The 19,262-nt window shown below is 42.4% G+C and overlaps 1 protein-coding gene and 1 non-coding gene across 2 annotated transcripts; both read right to left on the bottom strand.

The window, feature by feature from the left end:
* Positions 1-579: 579 nt before the first annotated feature.
* LOC101770641 (probable pre-mRNA-splicing factor ATP-dependent RNA helicase DEAH4) lies at positions 580-14,939 on the bottom strand. The gene is made up of 16 exons (XM_004979143.2): positions 14,622-14,939; positions 13,902-13,994; positions 13,337-13,441; positions 9,314-9,531; positions 8,067-8,119; positions 7,465-7,581; positions 7,201-7,292; positions 6,075-6,161; positions 5,741-5,955; positions 4,682-4,774; positions 3,709-3,832; positions 3,495-3,636; positions 2,781-2,850; positions 1,933-2,090; positions 1,323-1,498; positions 580-1,232 (listed from the first exon to the last, which is right to left on the bottom strand). Exons 1-16 carry the CDS (start codon positions 14,834-14,836, stop codon positions 1,085-1,087), a joined length of 2,106 nt encoding a protein of 701 aa, XP_004979200.1. The 5' UTR covers positions 14,837-14,939; the 3' UTR covers positions 580-1,084.
* Positions 14,940-18,046: 3,107 nt separating this feature from the next.
* Positions 18,047-18,134, bottom strand: TRNAS-GCU. The gene has a single exon. It is a non-coding gene; the product is annotated as a tRNA-Ser (tRNA).
* Between the last annotated feature and the right edge of the window lie 1,128 nt (positions 18,135-19,262).

The raw sequence follows: 19,262 nt of genomic DNA, 5'->3' as shown, positions 1-19,262 counted from the left end.
GGAGCAGATATAAGAAGGTAGTATCCGCAGGCACCACACGCGTTGCCATCTTTAGTTCAGAACAAAGTCGACACCAGAAACACTGCTTTTGGTACCTCAACACGATGAAACAGTGCAACAATGCTGTAACGCTGAAGAAAGATTTAGAGCAGGGTTCCCTAAAAGAATCCCTAAAATATTTTAACATTTAGAGGCAAAAAAAAATGTTTCCAACAGTTCCCTATATTGTTTCCTAAACTTTTCATGTTCCCAGAAAACTGACACCGAGCCGAATGGAGAGTGTCTGTGTAGGTGAGCATCGGGTCATAGAATGCCTGCAGCAATGCTCAAACTGGAAAACTCCGAACTTTCACACGAAAACACGATCTTAATGTGCTCAATTTCAAGTGGCATCGTTATCAACTCCCTCCGTCCTAAATTATATCCCTCCGTCCTAAATTATAGGTCGGTTTGACCTTTCTAGATTCATAAATATTATTATGCATCTAGACATACGGTATATCTAAGTGCGTAACAAAATCTATGAATCTAAAAACACCAAAACGATCTATAATTGGAAAGGAGGGACTAACATATAGCTGTTGTATGTCTAGATCACATTATTGCATCTGCCTTTTTCAGCAATAAAATCTAACATTTTCAAGTGAATCGCGGCTATGAACTGCAAAACTAAACAATTCTAAGATATGCGACTCAGCTAGCCAAATGGCAACTCGACCTACCTTAGTATACCGAGGCACATTCTGTAGACAGATGGGGATCAAAACACGACCACTTGACAAAACCATGAGTTACTTGGTACCACCATTTTTCCTCCGTTTCTGAACCACTCGATCACATATGATGTATATGCCGTACATAATTCTGCAACATCTCATTGTATCTGATACAGCCAAAGAACACAATCAGTAGCAGGTGCATTGCCACTCCGTCAATAACCAGCAAACCTCTGATTGTGCGCGTCAAAAAATGATGTATGTTCTTAGTTGAGCAAGTATGCACCAACCCACTGGACAGAAATGTTAGTATGATCTTCCAGAAAAGCATCAGGCTGACAAGAAGGATCTTCAGTATCAGGAAAATGTCATTTCTTGCCTTTCCGTGCAAGGTAGCGCTCACGAGCTGCCTGGATTTTACTGTCCACCTCAGATTGTTTAACATCCACGGCTTTCTTTGGCATGTTTACTTGCTTATCCTCCAATGGTTCAGAATCTTTCAGTGCACTCCCACCACTGCAATGAGATACATAAGGCTATGACATTATCGATCACAAAATTTTGCTGGATCATAATTCAGAAATAATGCTTTTAATCTCAATATACCTTAATCTGTTTATATCTAATTTCTCAAGCTTCTTCAATATAGGCTCGACCCAGGCCTGATCGACAGCACAAATGTTTCTCATGTACGGACGAGTTGTACTTATCAGCTCATGATAAACAACATACATAGGAAACTTCCCGTACTCATCACCTTCCAGTACAGAAGATGGGTGCACCTGCAAAAGAAGTTCACCATTCAAATTCCCAAATTACACACCACCAACTATTGCTCATCAAGAGATTAAATATGTTCGTGAATAAGTTCATCAAGAGATTAAATATGCCATTAAAAGCTTCATTTGTATTGCACACCACCAACTATTGCTCATATATACGATTAAGTGTGGTATGTGCTCTTCATTATAAACTGTCGAATGTTTTTGGCATATCTAGAGTACTGTTCTGCAAGAAAGCATAACAGCAAGCAGCATTTCCTCAAGACAAGGCACCCTAGGAAACAATTCAAGTAGCTACCAGCAGTTTCTATGTTCAGTAGGGTGGTGCTGATCTTATAAGTAAAATGGTTCAGGACTATTCCACTCCCCCTTAAATTTTGGCAAGCTATAACATAACAAAATAAATCTGGCAAAGAAATTACAGAATTCAGTACCTGTACAAGTTGGGTCCTATAGCCAACAGTATGGTACCCATTGTGATGCAGCATCCTCTCAGCTAGCTGGTTACCATATCCTACACATAGAGCTCTCCTTAACTTTCTATAGTCGGGGTCACTCTTCCGGCTTTTCCTTGCATGCACATCAGTTGGACCTAAACTTAATAAAATTTCAAGTTAACTTGCCTGTTTTCCCATTATGTCTTTAGGGATCTTGGGTAACTTGAGATTCAAAGTTATGAACAAATTAGGGCAATCCCATTAAGTGACAACTCATGATGCAGCATTAAAGAGGGGGGGGGGTATTCTTTTTAAATATCTGACAGGCTGACCTTGTGCTTACTTTCAGTAACAAGCAGACCTTAGTAAAAGCAGATATTTCAGACAACTACATTGAGTTCTGGGCACCAAAGACCAATTCATCAGTTGTTCTTTACATTTATATGACCCCTTCGGGTTTTACAAGCTGACCTTCAAATCAAATCAAATAACAAAACCAGTCGCCTAGACTCTAATAAAATCAACAGCGACCACCTATGCTACATAAACTGCTGTATCAAAACACCTCTTTTAGGTAATCCTTCAAAACAAAACTGATACTTCAAATTATCTTAAGAGGAAGAAGCTCAAAAACAGTGTCAGCACTAGGGATGCAAGTTTTGCCTCCTCTGGGTCATTGGGTCGACACAAAACTCATTTAATTGAACTAATCCAGATTTCAAACAACAGAAGTGGGACAAAAATGAACTAGTTAGCTGAGCCACTACTTTGTCGCTTATCTTTCAAAGGGATCTGCTTTATCATTGATTTCAGGACTGAGATAAAACAAAAGCTAGAGAATTGACCTTTTGCGATTTTTTGAATAATTTGACATAGTTGGTTCCTCACATCTTTGCTCAATTTCATACCCCGCACCTGCAAAAGACAGCCAATATAATACATATATGGTGACAAACTAGAACTACTTTCTTTAAAACATATACATTTGATGAAAAAAAACTCATCTATACTCAGCTTTATGAAGCTGAGTTGTATCCTTAGGTGACCGTAAGCATAACAATGGCAGCTTTGAGCCTGCGTGTAGTAAATCATAGAATGCATTGGAAAGCTGTAGGAGTGAGGGCAAAAGTCACCAAGCAGAATAAAGCAAACAGTCATGATAGTAGCATCAATATGATGGCCTTTGAGTAGCCTTGCATTGATATAAAATAGACTTTCGTAAATATGTACAAACCCAAGCTTTCAAGCACTATAAAATAAAAAACTACAAGATCCTTATGTTTGAACAGATAACTGAAAATTGTTACTACTATCTTATTGATTCATTTCTGTACAGCATTCCCTTTTCTCCACCTGAGAAATCAGATGAAAGGTGTGGGAATGATTTCTATCATGAAACTGCATGAGGACAACCATCACTAGGGTATTTTGTGGAAAATTCAGGTGATGTCTTTTGTTCCTTCAGTGATCGAAGACGACTGAATTTACTTTTACTGAACTACCAAGCATGGCTAAGTCTTTTTCATTAAACATATTAGAAAAATGTTTTTTTCAGTCACCTGCAAATCATGATCAGAGCACCATCGTGGATCATATCCTGTTTGGTCCCAGCTTTCGAATATCTGAAGCAATTGTATATGGTCACCCCAGCCAGAACCATCCGGAAGCTCTTGCCTTTTCCTCTTTCCCTCCATGTCCTTGCTGTATATAGTACAAGTCTATCATATGACTGCGAATAGTAGAGTGCATGAGAGGAGGAAGAGGGGGGATCACCTTCTAGTTGATCGCAATGTTATTTCCGCTGACAAAATCGCAGCAACAGTTAATGCCTGAGACAGACATCCCAATTCATTCGCTTCAATCAAAGTCCTTGAAAGAGAAGGTTCCAGGGGGAGTTCTGTACAGAATTTTATCCTTAGACAAAGAAATTAAAATATTCCAACAGTAGTGGGCCCAAGCAAACTTATCCCATATAAAGAGTCAACATAGAAGCTTATATAGTGCATACATCCACATCATAGAAAACAACATTCTACAACTACTTCACATAGATGTTTCATGCTCACACTAAATTTAACTCTACTAACACATTAAATGCTCCCTTTTGGATCCCTAACTCGTGAGCTCTTATGAATACCTATTGCTTAAATTTTTATGTGTAATTATTGTGCTCATCTATAAGCTACAATTCCATTATGCTACAAGAACTTGTAGCGTATAGAATCACCGTTCCACAAGGGGCACATTTTAGAATCAGATGAATTCATCAAACATGGAAACAGTCAAATCGTGTGACATGTTTCTGACTAGAATTATTTTAACCATTCAATTACTAATTAACCATCAACATGATATATACTGACTGATGCTTGAAACAAAAACATGTAAATCAGAGACAAAATAACAATCATGTCTCAAGAATTCAAGGTATGTTAACATTGCAATGTAGAAGCACCAACTGATACATGCCTACATACTGTCCATGTTGTTCGATCAGTAAGGAATTCCAAGGACACAATACTAAAGGCACTGAAATTACAGAGAATGGAAACAAGATGACAGCATTACATTATAGTGTCATTCACAACTTGTATGGCTTGATCCTTCAAAGTTAAGGAATATTAAATTAGATATGCCCAAATTTCAGGTTAAAAGATGTTAAACATACAATAGTCTGCAAATAAACAGCTCAAGAAGGCTTTGAATAACCATTTAATTTCAATAGAAGCAGACAGATCCGGGATACCTGCCATAATGCGTCCAACATCTGTTATTTGTCCATTTTCATCAATTGCATCAATAAGGTATAATTGCCTCAAAGCATCTTCTAATGACTCACCTGCAGACCATTCGTGAAATAAGAAAAAAGTAGGCAGAAGCCACAGAACATACTTTCGATTTTATTTATTACAGGGCACACAACTACTTCCTTTTGGCCATGGATATCTTTTGTAAGTATAGTTTTGAACATTAATGTTATGGGCATAAGGCCCATGGGCCAAGCAGCCAACCCGACCCAGAGGCAGCAGCCACAAACACCACCTACAAGGCACACAACTACTTCCTTTTGGCCATGGATATCTTTTGTAAGTATAGTTTTGAACATTAATGTTATGGGCATAAGGCCCATGGCCAAGCAGCCAACCCGATCCAGAGGCAGCAGCCACAAACACCACCTACCTTTTGCAGCCACTGGAGGGTGCGGCTGGCATTCTGCAGCCTCCCTTCCTCTCCAAGTGGGGCCCGCCAGCACATTATCTTATAGATTAAGAGAGGTTTGAGGAAAGTTTTAATTGTATTAGGCGGGGTGGATCATATCCATAAGATTACATCTTTAGCTGTACCCATATGGATTAGGATTAACCAGAAAACTGATTTTCCCTCAAAGCTCCCTCTAACCCTCCTTTCCGCTACCGCCCGCCCCTGGTCAAGCCAAATCCACTGCCCAGGCACCCACCTCTATGAAGACCGTCAACCATCACAGGTTGCTGCCTTTGCTGGCGATAAAGCTCATTGCCCCCACCATACCATCCACCCTGAGAAACCACCTCCTCCAACCACAACTAGCCCCATAACAATCGTCCCAAAAGTAATTTCTTCACACGACTTCATAGTAATAAGTAATTACAAAATTTACTATTTCCATAGAAAATAGCAAATTTAAATTTACAATGCTTTAGAAGACAGTAAAATAGAAGTAATCCATCAAACTCTGCGCATAATAAGTAACTAGGCAATAACGAGATGTTTTCAGGCAGGTCCAGAAGAATAATTAGAACTGTAAGAAGTTGAAGTGTTATCTTACGTGATGGTGGATCTAGAAAATCAAACTTCAGGATATTAATGTCTGGAAGATTTAATGATTTCAGATATAAAACACTTCCAGCAAGAGAAGAGCGTTGAATTTCAGGAACTGTAGCCTCAAGAAACTCCTTTTGATATATAGACATTGGGTATAGCCTATAGCACTTGCCGGGTCGAGTTCTTCCAGCTCGCCCTGCTCGCTGATCAGCCTGCACTCTAATTATTCATTAAAATCATCAGTGCATGTTGACAATTAAAACTAGACATATAAGAATGGAAGTAATATGACAGTGAACAAGATGCAGGCACATATAAGCATATGTCAAATTATTTACCTGCTGATCTGAACTACATCAAGAGAATACATTCCACTTGATGGATTATATTGACGTTGCTTTACATAGCCACAATCAATCACAAACCTAAAGAAATAGGAAATAATATCATTAAAATCTCTGTGCAAACATACAAATATAGAACACCTGAAGGAAAAATAACTAATATACAGCCATTTTAAGTATTCAACAACAAAATAAAGATTGAGAAGTTTGATAGTTTCTGTTGGGCAGTTGCTCACTTGCAGGTCAACAGCTAAACTTTCATGCATCACTTCATGCATCCTGATTAACAAAACATCTCGACCAGGGGGAGAGACGTCCCCCTGATTTTGTCTTAAGAAGATTGTGCCGCGACTCGAACTCGGGCTGGCTCAGCAAACCGCTTCTCTGGCATGTTCTGCTGACCAGTTGCACCGTGAGAGTGTTGGCATGCATCCTGATTAACGTAATGTTTCTAGTTACAGCTCTCCCTCCTTTTCTAAAGCTATAGTGTTTATGTTTGTTTCAAATATTTACCAGTTAGGGGATCTACAGTATGGCGATTTTAAGTTTCTGCACACTCTACTGCTGCTATAAGTGGCGTAAAAGATGTCCAGCGACACCAAAATGTCATACAGGGCTATGCATGATTTAGTTCCAATAAATATATATATTTATTTTAGCACCACCTTGGTCTCTAGACATCATATAGACAGGACTAACGAAAAAGGAGTACTCAGCTATTAGTATAAATGGTAAAATAATTAAATGCAATCACATTAAAAAATCGCAGCATGAACTGTAAGCAATTCCACATGCACTCAAAAGTTATTGAAGTTTTTTATAAAATTTTAAACTACATGTATTTTAGACAGTGACACAAAATTCTCAGGTGACAACAGCTTACATGATTTATTTTTGAATAACACGTCTCTTCTAAATAATAAACTAAATATGTCAGTGTTTCTTATTAGCAGAGTAGTCGATGTCACTATAATCCATTGCTAGCATATTATTTTTCTATTCTATTACTACTTCAGAAAACACCAAGCAAATTTGTCACTCCAATTTAAATACAAGAACTACGATCTGAAGATGGAAATGAAAAGCACATGCTCCTCAACTGATTATGTTTGCTGCTTACACGACTCCATCTACAGTCAGAGAAGTTTCAGCAACATTTGTTGCAACAATGAAGCGTCGACAGTTCGGAGGTGCTGGAGCAAATACCCTAACCTAAATGAGAAGTGTGCAAAATCAGAAACACTGCAGAGCATGATAAATGTTTAACAGAAGGAAGAAATAGAAAACTAAATGTGAAGGACTGCAAGGGTATGGTATTTATCCTGTAATATAATAGCAAAGTTTGGTTGGAAGGCTGAGAGGAGCAAAATGGCTTGGAACTTGCCTGCAGTTCAGGTGGCAAAGAACCATGAAGAGGAAGGACAAGAGCATCCATACAGGAGCCTTCCTCAAGATTTTGAATTCTCTCCTCCAATTTTGAGACCATCTTGTCAATATCATCCTGCAGAAATCTCAAATAATCATAGTTCAGCATGAGCAGACAAAACATAATTAATAAAGGAAAGAATAAGCATAAGCACCAATAAAAGTTATCTTTACATATTATACTCGGGGAATACAATATAGGTTTCCCTATTAATCCTACAAGAAAAAGAAACTAGAACTTCTTATATCAATAGGAATTAAATATCCACAAAATTATTAATATTCAGCACTACGATAAAAAAGGGGGAGAAATTCCTACATTGATAAAAAAGGAGCTTTTGGTTCGGCGATTGTAAGGTAAACAGATTGCGGAGGGTTATAAGGTACCATTACAGCGGTTGTTCTACTTGACTCATTATTGGATACCGTGTAATATATTTCTCGGCAGTTCCAGTATAAATGTCAATTAAGGCCATGATGCCAGCGACTACAAAAATATACTTAAAAATTGCAGAAAGAAAGGGGTAAGGGGTAAACAATGACAAATCTTGAGGTGCTGACCTTTCCTGTCATAAATATTAAGACATCCCCAGGGGGTTCCTTGGCATGGATATCTGATAACAAACATTTTTCAGTTTTGTTAGTGAAAGAAATGAGAATTTAAAAGTTTAAGAAGTTGTAAACATTAAGTAACTCAAACATTGAACAAATCAACAAAACGTAAAAATGTAACTATAATATTCCCATGTCATAGATATGTGATATAAAAAGAGATATGAACCTAATTTGAACCATACCCTCGTTAAGACTCTTTACACGAATACGCATGAGACCAAGGTATTATTTCATTAAAAGAGAAGAAAGGCCAAAATAGCGAGGTAGAGTGACCAGACACTACATATGAATAGTTCAGATTTTTCATAGTTTCCAAAATATATTGCTAACAATTAAGTTCAAAAGGAGGCTCATAAAAGCCAATGCAGGGCGCAACTTATTTCTCAGCATCTCCACATAAAAAGCAAAAGCTGTGCTTGACATAATTGCAGCAGCTTATCAATAAGCAGAATCTAAGCTTCTACATAAGTGGATTCGGCATAAGTGGATTTGGCACAAGCAGAAGCTGCTCCAAACAGGGCCACCTTGAGATGACCATGATTCAAGCCCATCATAATTGACTAAGGTTCTTGAGATAAGTTATTGTTGGTCAACCTTTTCACTTTGTGAAGTACTGCAAAACTGATGGTACAATCACTGCCAATCATCATATACCCACAGTTGTTTTCTGTGTTAAGACTTTAGCGATAAAGTGTACTATCCATTAGATAAACTTGGCAGTACTATTGTGGATGCACAAGAATTCAAATGGGGCTAGCATATTCCTTTGTACTGAGAGGCTCAAAGGAGACCCGAGTTAATTGAATTGTAGGAAAGCGTACAGGATTGCGAGACCCTGGTATTTGTAACGCCACTCCACATTATATTACACTAGGCAGCTAAAACATAAAGAGAATTTCTTCCTTGGCTCTTTCCTCCCTATCGACCAATTTCATAGTAGAATAGTGACAGTGTGTCCAACATAAGGACCCATGGCAGCAACCCAGTTTCCCTCTTACCACTGTAATGACCATTCTTCATGGCACATACCAAAATAAACATGCGGCCTTTGTCACAAACATTATCTCCATTGATAATAATGAATAAGTTTCTGAGTGACGCAATGCACATGCAGAACACAAATAAACTAACAATATTGACAGGACGATCACAAAAATGCAAAAGGTTACACCAAAAAAGAGGGTTCTTCTTACCTATAGCTGTCCTGAGTGAAGATTCTATATAATTTGTTGGGCGCTCAGTGCTGTAAAATTTCTCCACAGGGAATAAAGTTCCAGGAATGTTTAACACAGGGCATCCTGAGAAGAACTTTGAAACTTTCAAACCATCAAGAGTCGCAGAGGTGATCAGAACTTTTAAATCTGAAGCTCGGTCCTTGACCAATCTTTTCATCAAACCTAAAAGGATATCACTGTGTATAACCAGATAAATATTAAAATGAGCGTATGCAAACAGTTTCCACAAGAACCTACACAACTCATCCCATGTAACACTAGTCCCATTTTAAAAAGAAGAGATCAGTACTGAATGTCTATCATCTAAGAACTATAGTGGGTAATGTGTATTTGCAGGTTCCAGGGTAGCACAAAGCAGCTTAGCACTATTAATATATCTAATGTGTGAACTATGGAGAATGAGAACCTCAGTGCACAAACTCTATAGCTAGCAGCTACTTACTATTTCCTATGAGATTTCTTCTATTCTCCATTCCACCACTAAGGATACACACTGCCGAACCAGAAACAATATTAAGGGCCTGTTATTTCATTCCATGTCCTTCAGATTCAGTTCATTATATTCTAAATCCTAAAATTCCTTGGGAAACATTTCTCATTCAAACAGCCCTCCTGTGTTTAGTTAGTGTCACCTAGAAAAGATACGAAGAAGTCTGTATAACCCCCCCCCCCCAACCTATTGTAAGTGGACTAATTAAACCCCCTAACTATAAAACTGGATATTTTACCCCCTCATCTTTGCAAAACCATTCAAATAACCCCCTGGCATGGCTTTCCACAGCGGTTTTGCAGCGCTGCAGGGGTGCAACATGCACGACGCCGCACGGAGCCGTGGGGCTCGCCGGAGCTCCACCAGACCAGCGAATCCAAGCACGGATTTCGAATCCAAGGGCATAGGGAGAGAGAGGAGGATGACAACTCAGTTTGGGTGCCCACAATGTACATTGGTGCTTGGAAGAGAGGGGGCCATGGGCGGCCATGGTTGCAGCTCTGGAAGCTCATGAGTCATGAGGAGATCGGGTACAGCAGGGAGGATCGGATAGAGATGATGGAGAGGCGGAGTTGATGGTGGAGAGGCTCTCTGGTGTCTCACCTTAGCGGGGAATGTCTTGAGAAAGGAGATCCGTCAGCATCATGTTTTATGTGGTAAAGAGCACTGGTGGAGAGAATGAGAGACTCAGAGATGGTGAACGATCTGGCCAGTAGGATGGCTTGGCAAGCACTGGATGGTGGAGACCTCAATGATGCCCTTTTACAGGTCGGAGGAGGGTGCTGTGCTAGCACATTAATCACATGACGTTAATGGCGACGATTCTGGCCGGGCAGCAACTCGACGCTTGTGGCGACATCGACGCTGAGGCGTGCAAGCATAGTAAAAGGCGCTAGCACTTAGCACGGATTTCTCCACTTGCCATGAGGAGCCGCTGCTCAGATCGGACCTCCCGTCCCTTGAGAAGCTCTTCATGAGCCTTAAATCATCTAATGGCCTCCTCCATGGACATCTTGTTGGTGTCTCCGAACAGCACCATCGTCGAAGCAACATTGATGAACTTGGTGGAGACGGATCGCAGCAGCTTCTTCACAACATACTTCTCCTCCACCTCATCTCCGAGCTCACGGATAGCGTCGTGAACTTCTCAGCGAAATTATCAATAGATTCCGCATAACTCGTCTCGAGATTATCAAGATCAGCTTGCAACGACTGGACCCTTGCCTCCCGGACACACTCGACGCCCACATGCATGGAGCGCAACGCCTCCCACACATCATAGGCGGTCTCCTTCGAAACTCATGGCAGCATCTCGTAGTCGACTGACTGGGAGATGATCAACAAGGCCAGCTGGTCCTGGACCTCGTCGACATCCTCGGTTGCTGGTACCTTCCCACGATCAACAGCACCCCATGCCTCATTGGCTTGCAGTAGGAACTTCATCCTCATCCTCATCACCCCTCTCTCTCTACTTTGTGTTTGTCACAGCACAAGGTACAAGCTTCTGTCGATACAGCCACCACTGGCCTCATCGTTTTTCTCATTATATATAAAATTAACAAAATGCAAGGGATAACAACTGGCCGCTTCCCTTTGTCCATGACTCACGCCATGATCCTAAAATAACGCAACGTGCAACGACCATGCAAGCCAGGACCTATTCACAAACCTAGACTTCACATCGTGGCTCGACCCGGACTAACAGAGCACCATGCATTCCTGACGTGCTATCTCATGCAGATCACATTGCATGCATGCCTCAGATATTTGGAGCCTCCGGCCGCTTCGCAAATCACACGACTCACTCCACACACCGGCTCAAGCCACCATGCTTGTGCGCTTCACACACATCGCCATTGCATTGCTTTCAGCACAACTCACTGCTGCAATGCAAATTACTACACTCTGTACATGACATTATTGACTACATGCAAGTACTACTTGTCTACGTGAAAACAAACATAATAAACGTGCATATGCAGAAACAATTAAGATTAGTTCTAACACTCTCGCTTGCGCACGCTCCTTGTAAGCTTGCGCACGCTCCTCGTAAGCTCACGTCGGCTCGCATGCAGTCAGCAGGTAGATATTAGTTCACATCAGCGACTCCATTGGTCCTGGATGGCTGAATCATTCTAATCTTCAATTCAGAGGTAACAGGCTCACAGCCATCGAATCAACGCCACTCAACAGAAAAGAATGACAGTCGGACAAGGATTGGCCTTGCGAGGATGGAGTATGCAGCGGTGCGGACGGAATCGATGGGGCCAAGGGTGGGCGCTGCGAGCTCAAGCTGCTACTGCAGGCAAGTGCCACCGGCGGACGAACGAGGGCAAGGCATGAGCTGCAGCTGTGGGAGAGCGCCAGCGGGCGGAGGGGCCCTAGCAGGAGATCTGCGGCAGACCGGCAGCAGGACGATGCGTATGGAGGAGCAGCAAGCAACACCAATCGCGGTGCAGCTGCAGTCATGGGAAGCACCGCGGCGGGAGATGCATGTGACAAAGCATTGTTGCACGCCCATGGTAAGTAGGACTTCGCCGTGGCCATGGGAGAAGAAAAGAGATGGGGACTCTGATCTGCCCACTTATAAGCGGGGTCCACGTGTCAGTCAGTCCATGTCAGCTTCTCGACCAACTTCAGCACACCAACGTGGCAAAACCACCATGCAGAACCACCTCGGGGGGTCATTTAAACGGTTTTGCAAAGCTTAAGGGGTTAAATACTCAATTTTATACTTCATGGGGTGATGTAGTACACCCTCGATATGTTGGGGGCTTATATAGACTTTTCCCGAAAAGATAGGCTAGTAAGTGGTATTATTTGGTAGGTCCTACATGCCCTACCAGCAGAGAAAGAAGGCATTGACAAAAATAAAATTAAGCTAGATGTAATCCTGATTCAAAACTATCGTTTGTATTGTGTGTGTTATGTATAGGAAGGAAAAAAAATATTCCAATTCATCTGTGCTGAATCCCAAATATGTGGCAGGATGGCACATAAGTAGCTTGTTAGTAAGACATGTGCCAAGTGCCAACTACCAACTACCTTTCCTCGGTACAGGTTAGGACTTAGGACAGAAATAACCAACACACAACATGACAAGAACTGCTACAACAAAGATACCTAAGCACACCAAATGATCTGGTAGGCCCTAAAATTATTATCTATTCTGTGGTAGTGTGTAGCAAACTCTTCTAAAATAAGTAACAAGTGGTACTGACTAGCATTTGCACAAATATTTGTAATAGCCACACTAAATACAGTGGCCATATAACGAATCTTTGATGGAGGTATTTCCTTACAAGAAAACAGAGTATATGAAATGCTTACAGTAACGTAATACATTTAAATTTAAGACAAGAGTTCATATTATAGTAGTTGACACAACTGTCAAGTAACTGAAATGCAAAACAGTAGATATGAATATCAAAACACATGCTACCAAGCTAGTTTTAAATTGACTCGGGTAGATAAGGTTCAGATACACATACGTGTTTAGACTACGCTCATGAGCTTCGTCCAGTATGATTACTGAGTATTGCTTCAAATCAGGATTTGAAAGGCTTTCACGAAGAAGAACGCCATCCGTGAGGTATCTATAAAACAAGTGAAGAATTTAAATCCAAAAATTGAGCACATAGGTATAGGGTAGAAACATCAAGCATAATCACCCTATTGGGTTCCGCTCTGCAATTACTCTTTATGATGAATTCTTGCAATCACTTTTAAATTGATTACTAAATCAAAATTCAAGACTTGATGTAGTGCTCATTTTACTCTACCTATGCATAGAACTTCAACATCACTCTGCGTTACAAGCAACAAGTGTGACAAAACACTGACAGGAGATAAATTAAAATGAAAAAAAAAAAGAGGAAATGGCAGTGTTACCTTCTTCTAACACTGGTAGCTACAACACTCTATGGACCACAGTATCAATTTCTTACAAGCCTTTTGTGTTGATATTGTTCCCAAACCAAAAGGTTTATTACATGGGGCACATCCAGTGGTTATTAAACTTGGAATGTAATATTTCTGCATGTTTCTGAGGCTTACTTTATGCATGTTCTCTCTGAAGTTCTGTCCTCAAATCGAATTGCATAACCCACTTCATCCCCGAGTGGGACACCAAGCTCCTGAGCTACTCTTCTGTGAAATAACAAATAAAAGTGTTCTTATTCACAACTCAGTTACATATATGTTTTGTATTTGATGGCAGTAAACAACACAGTAAGTGAAATAACTTTTAACAGTGAGTAAAACAACTAAAACAGAATCCCATACTGTTAAATTGACAACGGCTAGCTGATCAACCAGGCAGAAAGTCATTCAAAATTGAGAGTAGTTGCTCAAACAGGAAGAACCACCTGACAACCCTCACATGACAGTTCTTTATAAGCTTGTTCTGCATGACACTTGGCAGGCTATCCAACAAAAAGATCCTCTCACAACTCAGAATATGATGAGGTTTCTGGTATTTCCCCGGCCACTTAGCTGTCGAGTAAGTCTCCTTTCTAAATGCAAGAGTAGTTCCAATCCCAATTCATAAAGCCCTCCAATTGCCAAATTGCAACCCACAAATTGGCAGCAAGGCAAAGCATAACCAAAACATAGGCTATATCGGGGAGCATTGACATAAGCCACACAGATGAAGCAATACTCTGGCACTAACAAATAAGCACCAGATGACGAAGTCACCCGTGTCCTCTGCGGTCGCGAAAAAACACGCCCTCGCGCGCATGGGATAGAACGAGAGATGTAATGGGTGTGGAGAACCTGGAGACGGAGACGGCGGCGACGCGGCGGGGTTGGGTGACGGCGATGGCGCCCCGGCGGGTGTATCCGCGGCGGTGGAGGATCTGGGAGAGCTGGGTGCTCTTGCCAGAGCCGGTCTCGCCGATAACCACCACCACCGGGTTCGTGTCCACCGCGGCGACAATCTCGTCCTCGTGCTCCGAGATCGGCAGCACCGGCGGTGACGGCGACGGCATCACCGGAAGAGGCGGGCGGGCCGGCTTCGGTGTGGATTAGGGTTTAGCCTTTTCTTTTTCTTTTTTTCTTTTCTCTGGCCGTCGGGGTTCCGGCCTCCGGGGACATTGATGACCGGTCGCCCGGTCGGATGCTGCGGAGCGCGGTGCTGCCGTGCAGCGGTGGAAATTTTTTTTATTTTAACCTTTTTTTTCTTTATTTTTAAAAATAACCTCAGCGGGGGTTTATTTGCGCGTCGTGACCCTTTTAGCCGCGCCAGACCGCCTGGCGCGGCAGGAACATGCTGCCGCGCCACATGCACTGGCGCGGCAGCCCCCTGCCACGCTGGCGCGTCGACCCGCGGCGCCAGGCGGGCGCTGACGTGGTCCGCGCTTTCGCCGCGCCAGCCCGCCTGGCGCGGCAGGGCCGACACTTAGGCCGCGCGCCGGCTCCCTTCCTCCTCCCTCCCTCCTTTCTTCCTCCTCCAGACACACCACACAGCAGCACCTTGCAGCGCCGGCCCCCGCCACCCCACCCCCAAATCCACCAAAAATCCGGCGATTTTGGTGGGGGAAAGTAGTGGGAATCGATCCCTGCTTCGTGTGGAAGGTATTCCCCTACTTATTCTCGTGTTTTACCGTTACATTTGGTAGATCGGAGGATGTTTAGGTGACTTAGGGTTAGGTTAGTGATTTGAAATTTCAATGAAATGCAATGATGTTTTGTGTTAGATGATACGTAATTCATACGCAATTGAGTCTCTGCCCGCGATATTGACGTGTAGAACTTGTTGAATGCTTCGATTTAGGTATATATTCATCCAATTGTGTGCTTTACATGACATGTATTTTTTTTATATGTTCAATTAATTAGTCTCATTTTTGTTTCAGTGTTTGTATTTTGTAGATCGAGTGTTTACATTTTATCAAAATGATGTATATAGCTAGTATGGATTACGTGTGTAAAGTTTATTTGTGTATTAAATTTATTGCACTTGATTTACAGGTGAGATGGCGTCGTTTGGTTCTGAATACAAACGGCGTAGGTGGTATGTGCGTTATGTGGGCGAGTCCAATGTTGCTGGTCCCGTACCTCCTGCTCTTCCGGTACCACTTTGTAGATGTGGCGCGCAAGCAGAGGTGAAACAATCAAGGCATCCAAAGACAGCCGGAAGAGCCTTCTATGTATGCAAATGGACTTTTGATCCATTGCCTGCCGCACCTTGCGATTTCTTTCAGTGGATCGATGGACCCGACAAATATGATCCTAGGATCCGCCTATTCCCATATCATAGCACAGAGCTTAAACCATACCATAAGTTTAGGCGTTGGGTTCCTCCTCCACCAAACCCACCTAGGATGACCGATGAGGAGAAGCAGGAGGCTGCTTGTAGGCGTGTGAGGGATCCTCCCATGTGCAAGTGTGGTGTTTCTGCTAAGCTTATGCGTCCTAACTTAGGGGATCCACCTAAGTTTACTCCATTCTTTCGATGCTCCCTAAAGACTCATGTAAGTATATTACGAGAATATTAGTATGTCGTTGGTAGTTGGAGAAGCGTTTTGTAGTTACTTTACATCTGAGTAGTTCACGTCATGGGTTTTTTGCAGGATGGGTGGCCGTTGTGTGATTTCAATGAGTATATATACGGCCCAATGGCAATGTGGCCAACAGAGGAGGAAGTGCGGGAGTTTGAAAGTGAAAATGCACCGTGGCCGTGTGTGTCCTCTCCTAGTGATAGATGCAAGTGTGGTATATTGGCAACAGAAGGTGTGGTGCCTTCTGAACTTGGATATGGTTCGTTCTGTGGAAATGCACATGGCGATTACTGGGTTAGTAAATACTCGTCTCTTATGTTTTATGAAGGTTGTAACTTGGTTCAAATTTGTAAGAATATTGAATTGTTGTTGCAGGAGGGAAGGACATGTGATTGGGAAGATTTTTGTGGTCGATATGATTTGTTATTAAAGTTGGGAAATACATCGGAACCATGGAAGTTAAGGAAACAACAAGAAATTAAAGAAAAGATTAGGAAAAAGTATGATGTGCCTATTCCTGACGACGACTTGCTTTGGGGAAAAATATATCAAGATATGGTGCATGAGACTGGAGTGAAACCTAATGGACTTTATGCAAGGGAAACTATTATTAAGTATTGGAGGCAAAATAGATCCAAGTATCCACGACCTCTAACTGAAAATGAGAAGAGAGAAAATAGGAGGAAGTTGCAGGAGGAGAGGGACTTGGAGAAACAAAGGTTGATGGAGGAAAGAGATCGCTTAGGTTATGTGGTTGATCCGAATGTGAAATACCCTGAGGGTTCATGGGAACAATATTTGCAACAAAAAGCGGCAAGAAAAAGAAGGCTTCAAATGGAAGAGTTACAACAACAAGCGGAAGAGGCACAGATGGAGGCAATGAAGGCTCTTGTTGCCGATTTACCTGTTGGTAAGGTTAATGTCGATAAGAAAGGCAAGGGAGTTGTTGTTGCCGGAGATGTTGATGATGATGATGATGATGACGAGTTACTATATGAAGGTGACTCGGACTAGATGAACGTGTTGATGTAGCTGGATCATGTTTCTCTGTAGCTGTGAAAACAATGTAGAACATTATGTTTATGTTTATTCTGGGAACTATAATTAGTTGTCAAAAACTATTTTCATTTCCGAGAGAACTATGTTCAGCCGCATTAAAGTTTGCCGTGATATGACTGGCTTCTTGTGGTTTTGGCGTGCTGTTTTCCTGAACTCCTGTCCACGGATCACCGTAGTCAATCTCCATGCATCTTCCCGACCCGGAAGGAATAAGGTATAGGAAAGAAGGCAATGCTTTATTTTTTTTCATTTGTGATCTGTAAATTGAGTTGTTAATGAAACCGCTTTATTCGCCGACTCTATTTCATTCGCTGAATATATATGATATTTCTTTTCTTTGAAACACAAATTGTATAACAAGGTTTGAGACCTTGTGTTTGTATCTGTTTATCTTTTTTGTACTAGTGAAATTTCATTGTATTGGGTTCTTTCTTAGATCTAAATGGAGTGGAATTTCATATAAAAATCTAAGAATATTATGATTTAGATAAATACTCGAAAATGTACTGAACTGAAATCTACTGGTAAGGTCGGAGGAATTTTTTCTTACAAATTGGATTTATTTCGTACATTTATCGATGAGAAAATCCGGGGGTCAGAATTCCTTACAATTTGAAAGTCCCAAATGATCCGAGGGGGCGGAAAGAGAGGGATTCGAACCCTCGGTACAAAAAAATTGTACAACGGATTAGCAATCCGCCGCTTTAGTCCACTCAGCCATCTCTCCTCGTTCTAAATCGAAAGGTTTTCATGATATGACGGAGGCAAGAAATAACGATTGCAAAAAATCCTTCCTTTTTCTTTCATTTCAAAAGTGCATAAAAATTATATTGCCAATTCCATTTTAATTATATTCTTTTTTCTTTGCGCGGGGGGCAGCCTTGCCGCGCCAGGCGGCCTGGCGCGGCAGGGCTGGGCTGCCGCGCCACGCGCAACCAACTTTCAGTAGGTTGCGCGGGGGGCTGCCTTGCCGCGCCAGGCGGCCTGGCGCGGCAGGGCTGGGCTGCCGCGCCACGCGCAACCAACTTTCAGTAGGTCGCCCGGGGGGAGGCCCCTGCCGCGCCAGGCGGCCTGGCGCGGCAGTGCTGGGGTGCCGCGCCACGCGCAACCTACTTTCAGTAGGTTGCGCCGGGTGGTAGGCCGGCTTTGCCGCGCCAGGACGCCTGGCGCGGCAGGGCTGAGCTGCCGCGCCACGCACAACCTACTTTCAGTAGGTTGCGCCGGGTGAGGTCGGCCTTGCCGCGCCAGTACGCTTGGCGCGGCAGGGGTGCCGTGCCGCGCCAAATACAACCCAATTTCAGTTGGTTTCGCCGTGGGGTGGTGGCAGCAACCCAATTTCAGTAGGTTTCGCCGGGGGGTGGTGGCGGCAAGGGTGCGCGGCGGAGCCAATTTCAGTAGGTTTCGCCGAAACGTTTTTTTGTGCTAAACATTTACGGAAAAATACACGAAATACAAGCAACTTAGTCTTTTACAAACGTGACATGAATAAACCTAACATGCTTAGTCTTTTACCAACTTAGTCTTTTACAAACGTGACATGAATAAACGTGACATGGAATAATTGGGCACATGATAGGTTCAGTGGCGTGACCGCCGCTCATCCGGAGGACTAAAAGGATCTCTTGGGCGACGCTCCCTCCTTGGATGCGTGGGCAGCACATTGGCGCTGCCAACGTCGGTGTGGTCCCGGGAACGACGACGTCGGCGTGGCAACCGGGTATGAGTTGCAGGTTCCTATTGAATAATTGGGCACAAATCATAAAATTTGTATGACAATTCGGGAGCGAACATTAAAATGTATAATTGAAATTGGAGGAGCTTCTGAATATACCTGGCTGGACTCTCCCTGCGTCTG

This window comes from Setaria italica, chromosome VIII (assembly GCF_000263155.2).
Source record: "Setaria italica strain Yugu1 chromosome VIII, Setaria_italica_v2.0, whole genome shotgun sequence".
NCBI classification, from domain to species: domain Eukaryota; kingdom Viridiplantae; phylum Streptophyta; class Magnoliopsida; order Poales; family Poaceae; genus Setaria; species Setaria italica.
The sequence above is the reverse complement of the archived record's forward strand: the minus strand, read 5'-3'. Positions and strand labels throughout refer to the sequence as shown.